At 36.3% G+C, this 7,187-nt stretch overlaps 1 protein-coding gene across 2 annotated transcripts; it reads left to right on the forward strand.

Annotated features, from left to right (window-relative positions):
* The first annotated feature begins 800 nt into the window (after window positions 1–800).
* On the forward strand, window positions 801–5,354 carry LOC104884011 (adenylate kinase 1, chloroplastic). Of its 2 annotated transcripts, none has more exons than XM_048648283.2 (4): window positions 801–1,241; window positions 1,742–1,882; window positions 3,403–3,675; window positions 4,228–4,689. In XM_048648283.2, the coding sequence occupies exons 1-4, from the start codon at window positions 954–956 to the stop codon at window positions 4,339–4,341; spliced, it is 816 nt and encodes a 271-aa protein (XP_048504240.1). In that variant the 5' UTR covers window positions 801–953; the 3' UTR covers window positions 4,342–4,689. The 2 variants fall into 2 exon arrangements, with proteins under 2 accessions (XP_048504240.1, XP_010666897.1); XM_010668595.4 differs by lacking the exon at window positions 4,228–4,689 and adding an exon at window positions 4,736–5,354 and having other exon boundaries at window positions 804–1,241.
* The last annotated feature ends 1,833 nt before the right edge of the window (window positions 5,355–7,187 follow it).

A 7,187-nucleotide genomic window follows, 5' to 3' on the forward strand; every position in this document is an offset into this window, starting at 1 on the left:
TGATCCGATCTGAACTTATCTGATCTGATCTGATTACAAGATCTTATCTTTTAGATTTTTCTCAATATATAAGAAAAAATATAGTCATGTGGGGTCTTGTATGATTCGTCTCAATGAGTACTTTATTAATATTCAATTATTATAATTTTTACTAATATGTAATGAAAGATATTTAATTGTATAATGATTTTTAAATATAAGCATGATCTGATCTGAACTTATTTTTTCTGATCTGATCTGATTAAATAAGCAAAAATAAGGTGAACTGAACATAGCCTTAGACGACATTATCAGCTAATATCAAATCATTACTATTAGGTCAAGCCTTACTTAGAGCAAGAATATCGGTAGTCTGGAGCACCGAGTCTCAGCGCAGACTTTGGTGAGTCTGCCTCCAGACTACCGATATTTGGACTAAATGGAATGATGAGTCTGGGAATGAGTTTTGGTTTCCCAAACTCAATCTAAGACTTGGTTGTGGGCTTTTGGTAGAATAAATGTTATCTAAAATAATATGTTCAACTTTTGGTAGAGAGTTTGGAGTGAGTCTGAGTGATAAAGTGTAAAACTGGTATGAGTCTGGAGTAAGTCTGAAGGATAAAAAGTAGATAAAAATTAGTGGACAGCTGATGTAGCACAGTATGAAGATTGTGTTTGGGTCTGACAGATAAACTCACCCTCTTTACCCAATTGAGAAAAATTCTTCCATACTCAGAATCTTACAAAGAGAATATTCCACCAGTAGGACCACATCACATGTATGATGTATTAATAATATAATAGTATGTATAATCCACGCCATCTCAAATCCCAAACTTCCTCAAGGTTCCCAAAAAAAGTAGCATAGTACATTAGCACTAACCCTGGCTTTGGCAACAAAAAGGAGGCGCCATTCCTATTTTCCCACCTCAATCTCAATTCTGACCTTTCACCTTTCGGCGTCTTTCTAAAGAATGGCAGCCGTAAGTCGCCTCGCTCAACCCTCTAGGCTCTCGACTATCCCCTCTTATTTCAAGGCCCTAACTTCCGCCTCCGCATCCGCCTCCGCCTCCGCCTCCGCCTCCGCCTCTTCTAGCTCAGATCTACGCTCCAGAGGCGTGCAGTGGGTGTTCTTGGGCTGCCCTGGCGTCGGAAAAGGCACTTATGCTAGCCGCCTCTCTAATCTCCTCGGTGTCCCTCACATCGCCACTGGTGACCTCCTCCGCCATGAACTCTCTGCCAAAACCGCCCTCTCTAATCAGGTCACTATTTTAACATTAGATCTTCTCGTCTCAACTATTTTTCGCTTTTTGTTTCCGCTACTTTCAACGTAGGGAGAACTTTCGGAAACGGAGGGAGTATTACATTTAGTTGAGGATGCGTGATCGGATCTCGATACTCTACATTGCACGGATTTATCTTTTTTGGATTTAAATTTATGAGATTAGTGTTATTCATCATGCGTTTTTTAAGAAGTACCTGCTATATAGCGGATATGAATTGTTGTTGATATAGTATATACGGCCAAAAATAAAGTAGGTAATCCAAGAAAGCAAATTTAATCGTGAATGAGATGAAGTTGATGTATGGAAATTGTTCAGCATGATAGGGTTTCAGTTTTGATGGATTGGTTTATTTGATTTAAAGGTCTAGGCTTAATTAAATTTGGTTGAAATTTCAAAATCTGGATTCTATGCTGTTTTCGAGTTTATTGAACCAATCTGATTTCATAATCTTTTTTTGGTTCATTTTCACCTTCCAGCTTGCTGAGATTGTCAACCAAGGGAAATTAGTATCTGATGAAATCATAATTACCTTGCTATCAAAGAGGCTTGAAACTGGAGAAGCAAGAGGTGAATCGGGTTTCATTCTTGATGGTTTTCCGCGAACAATAAGACAAGCTGTAAGCTTCTTGTTTATGTTGGAGTCAAGTTTTTTTTTTAGTATTGTAGTAATGCTTGGTCTATACTGTCTTTTGTGAAATGCTAGGCCTAGTGTCCACAAATGCTGTTTGTTTCTATTTCTTCACTTGTCATTAATGTCCATTCTAATATCTACCTAAACATCTTTTCTTTAGTTCTTATTCCTAGCACTTCTTTTTTTTACTTTGGGAGTTGATCTCTACCATGATAAAAGTTGTGACTTACAGTAGAGAGGAATACAATGAGACCTTCAAGGGACCGTGATTATACTTTCTTTATCTATGGCTTGCTTGATTATCAAATTAAGACATTATCCCTCTATCGTCCTAATATGATTCTCCTACGTATTGCTAAAAAAGAAAAATACTTCCATTTTGCATTGGAATCAAACTTAATTATCAAGACAAGATCCACGTAGGCTCGGGTGGAGGTGATTTTAAGCTTAGGCAAACACCTAACACTGCTGCATGAAGTGGCGATTTCTTAAAAGCAACCGCTATCGATTTGATATTGAAACCACACTACTTATTTTGGGATTTATTGAAAGGTCCTTGCATTGCATGAAATACATAATGTTTGAAAGAAAAATATGTGCAATAGTAAATCACTGTTTCATTGGCTTAGTTGGTGAAGAGACAAGGAATTTACTTTACCATTTGCTTTGGGACTGAATCTGCACAAGAGCAATTCAACTTTCCCTTTTCTTTTTATCATATATCCTTACTTGAGGTAGCCATTTTACATATGATGAAATCACTACTTCATTTGGCGGTACGTCTGTGAACCAAAAATAGATTAAAGAGCGCCCAAACTACTTTTGATCATATATTCACGGTATACCCGTAATGAAATTTGAAACCATTGCACAGTGGAAGATTTTTCTCTTTTAGCAATGTCTAGGAAAATTTTTCCCTTCCTCGCACCCTGAGAGTAACTTTGAATTTCTTGACATTTCTTAATGGAGAAAAGCCACTCTGAATGTGTAGAAAAGATGCTAGTATGGACTATGGTATGACACATCAAGAAAACCAAAATTGACTTTCGGATATCTAAATTGCTTGATATATCATGGAGGTACTTCTGACATCCTACATGTTCTGACCAACATCATCTCATGGTGGTTGTAGCTTTCGTCTACTAATCATGTTCTAGTCCTCGAGGTTGAGAATTCCCCCTTCCCTCGTCACATTCCTGAGTTGTAATTCTTAAAGTTCAACCTGTTTAATATGGCCAGGATTTAGGAAGGTATTATATTGTGATGTTCATTGCTGCTGTTTATTTTCCTCCCTTAAGCATAGATTTTAAATTTCTATGATATGATTTCTGTGGTGATTGTGGACTATGAGAGTTAAGAGTTTAATGCATCAATCTGTTTGGCTCATTTGCTGGTGAAGATCTTTATTGCTACCTCCTTGGTGGCATATTGGAATTTGTATCATGTATGTGCATATCATTTTTCTCTTGGGGACTGCTCATGCCTTGTAGTTGTTGCTAATTTCAGGAAATATTGGAAGGGGTAACAGATATAGATTTGGTGGTCAATCTGAAACTACCTGAGCAAGCTTTGATTGAGAAATGCCTTGGTAGAAGGATTTGTGGCCAGTGTGGCAAAAATTTCAATGTTGCATCCATTAATATAAAGGGTGAGGATGGGAAGCCTGGAATAAGTATGGCCCCACTTATGCCCCCTCCACATTGTGCTTCCAAGTTGATCACCCGAGCTGATGATACTGAAGCAGTAGTGAAAGAACGGCTTTCTGTGTACAATGAGAAGGTAAAGCTTTAACTACTCTCATGGCTTGTGACTGTGTTGTAGGTTTCTATTGATAAATTCATTGAGTTAGGAGGTCTAGAGAGCAGAGAAATGAGTTAACCTTCTGTTCTTTCTTTGTGATCCGATGGCGGTGCAGCTACTTATGACAATTATGGAAATCCGAAATCATCATGATTGAGGAGTTTTTTTTTTTAATTGGTGAAAAAAGGAACATCAAATTAACTAAAACAATCCCGAAATAAAGTTATTACAGTCCGAGATGTACTCATTCTTGCAACAAGGGGGTGGGGTGCTAAAAAACTTTATTACATTCATGCAATCATCAAATTTTAAAGCTTCCTTTGCCAATTGATCCGCAACCTTGTTTTGTGTCCTAGGCAGATACTTGACTTGGACTTCCCATGATTGAAGAGTTATTTGGGAAGAAAGTGAGGGTGTAGCAGTAGTTGCGATCTCTAATCTGCATATTCTTTTAGTTTTTATTTTTGGCAAGTAAATTGTTAAAAGAAGTTTCGTGCTCCTATCATTTAATTTTTTCGATAAATCTGGCAGGGGCTGGACCATGTTGCCAAGAGCTTGGTGTTTTGTTTTTTCCTAGTTATAGATGGAGATTTAGCTGGTAGATCCTGGGGAAATTTGAGCAAGGATTTAAAGCTTCTCGCTTAGTCATTTTAGATAGAGCGATTTGAACTGGGGAACTAGAAGAACTGAGACCAGGGACTAAACATGTCTGCCATGGCCTCAGAATGAATGGCTTTCGTAATGGGAGACGATGTTATTTGGTGTTTTCCCTTCTCTTAAGAATATCTTGTTCTCTCTTTGGCTATATGTTGCCCACACTCAGGTGTTGGTGGTACGTATCAAGTGTTAAACTATGGAAAAAGTTGCATGTTTTTGGTCCAAAATGAAGTATCAAGAGTCTATGCCCTTGTCTAAGTGTTGGGATCAAACATGGGTACTTGGGATAAATTGAAAAGTCCAACTAATAGTACTTGTACTTCGTGTCTTTTTTTAATAAATTTATCTCTTCTGAAAAATAGCATTTGAATTGTGTTTGCAGAGCCAGCCACTTGAAGAGTTCTATCGCAGTCGTGGCAAATTATTGGAATTTGACCTCCCAGGAGGCATCCCAGAATCCTGGCCTAAGCTGCTGGAAGCCCTTAATCTTGAAGAGCACGAAGAGAAGCTCTCTGCTGCCGCATAATTTTTTCCTTAACCTAAAGGCTAGTTTGTTATTTTTTGCATGTTCTTGAAGCATGCCAAACAATTTTGTTAGTGTTATGAGGAACAATAATCAATTCAAATGTGCAATGCGATCATGGCGGATGCCTGGCGAAGTCTTGTACTATAAAGGTTAAAGAGTTAGACAAAGCATAGTTACATTACATAGGTTATCATTGTTTCCCCTCAGGCCTCATGTCAGCTATTGCGGGGTTGTTTATTTGAGTGTCATACGTTTTACGTGTAATGTTATAATAATGTTGCTTAGTTGGGACTGAGTAAGTGAAGCTGTCACTGCAGTTTTGTATGATGCATGACAAGGTCTTGAACTATAAAGCGTATGATTGTGCACTCCTTAAACTTTGTTTGAACAGATAAGCTCAAGTTTGGACTATACTGAGAAGATTTACACCAATTTTGATATTCTTTTGAGTTAATTCAAAATTATTCCAGAATAATATCTTTCGTTGGAAGAAGGGCTGCTGGTCACTGTTTTTCTTTTCTATTCTTTTCTGAGGGGACATAAGATGAAGCTTCGTAATAAGTACGAACTATCTACACAGCTAATGTGAAAAAAAAAATATTACGAAGCTTCCGTTCTTAGTCTATTATAACATATAGCTTTTCTGATAGTTTCATATTTAGTGTAATATTTTTTTTTCATTTGGTAATAAAAGTTACAAAAATGGACTATATTACCCATCAACCAATTATATAGGTTTTTTTTTATTATTAAAGCCTACTACCTTTATAATTACTTTAAAAAGTGTGTCTAATCATATGTTGCAATACAAAAAGAAAAAAGAATTGATGAAGTATATTTCACATTAAGATGTAATAGAAAAAGGATGAAGTATATTTCACGTTAAGAATAGCTCATTAAGGTCTATACATTCATCCATTTTTGAAAGACAAGTGATGCATGTACACACTACATAGTGTAAGTTATTGTGAATTTGGCCCTGTATGACCTCTATATGGTGAAAACTTACATAATTTGAAAAATCCAGTAGGTTATATTTCCAAAGAAACAAATTTCTTTGAAAGATATGGTCATTTGGCCTTTTAGTTGATTTCAAAAATTTGTATGATAGAACTGGTTTTCAATCAGAATTCCAATGCTCGATGTTTGTTATTTCATGACTAAGTCTTTTCAAATTTTGACAAAGAATTTGATGGATTGTTATAAGTTTTATAAAGATAATTTCAACAATAAATAAAAAAATTAAGAAACTTATTATTTCTAATTTTCACAAACTATTAAGATAAAAATCTTTTGACAAAAATGAAGTTAGAAATTGTTGTGGTCGTAATTAAACACTTTTTTTTTTTTTAATTTCAGACTTGTAATGACATTAAGTGTGATTTCTTACAATAACAAATCAAACTTTCGTGTTATCTTGAATTCATACTCATTTTGAACCAAAGTTATTATGAAATGATAAATAGGATAGAAAAAACTTTCTTGTAAGAAAGGGCAATGTCTTCCTCGAAAGACGGCAAATCTTGAACATCTTAGTTTATTTTCCAGCAAGTACGGTGAACTGCTAGACCATTGTCAATTTTTACGTATCAATGATGATGAGAAGGATATTATTAACATTGTAGAGGTGGATGTTGGTGACAATAATGTGAAATATCTACAAAGATGATGACATTGGATCGGGTTGTGACAAAATACTGTTGATTTGCATGATGCATCTCTTCTCTCTTTTTTTCAATTTCTTTCATTTTAGAGATCAAGAGAAGGTTTTGAAAGGTCGTCCATGGTGTTTCGATAATCGATTACTAGTGCTTAATGAAATCTCTACCAACAAAATATTATGAGGCCACAACAACACACTCCCCTTTTTGGTTGAGTTTGAACAACTTGCATTTCAGATGCTGTTGTGTTTCGGTTTCTAAGGCGAATACCGCAAATGTGGGGATGTTATCGAAGATAACTCAAGGAGAGTTGGAGTCAATTTGGGCATTATTAAACCCTTGTTCGGATTGTAGAATATTGAAGTAGGGATGGAAGGATGATAAAGATTGACTTTGCATATGGACACTTTTTTTTTTTTTTTTTTTTGTTCATGTGTGAAGTGATTGACATATTGAGAAAGATAGATGTAGACCTGGCAATCGGACCAATCGGATCGGATTCGGAGCGGACCAATTCATATCGGGCGGTTTTCGGATCAAGTTACATTCGGACTGGGATCGGACCTGATCCGACCGTTTCGGATTGGGTCATCGTTCGGACTATTATTTCGGATCGGAATCGGACCGGACCAATTCAGATCGGGCCG

Source organism: Beta vulgaris, chromosome 7 (genome assembly GCF_026745355.1).
Source record: "Beta vulgaris subsp. vulgaris cultivar EL10 chromosome 7, EL10.2, whole genome shotgun sequence".
NCBI lineage: Eukaryota > Viridiplantae > Streptophyta > Magnoliopsida > Caryophyllales > Amaranthaceae > Beta > Beta vulgaris.

Bases quoted from the DNA above. Each gene is read 5' to 3' on its own strand.
- LOC104884011 (XM_010668595.4), top strand. From the start codon at position 954: ATGGCAGCCGTAAGTCGCCTCGCTCAACCCTCTAGGCTCTCGACTATC. The intron at 1,242-1,741 runs GTCACTATTTTA...TTCACCTTCCAG, and splicing joins AAACCGCCCTCTCTAATCAG to CTTGCTGAGATTGTCAACCA. The intron at 1,883-3,402 runs GTAAGCTTCTTG...TGCTAATTTCAG, and splicing joins CGCGAACAATAAGACAAGCT to GAAATATTGGAAGGGGTAAC.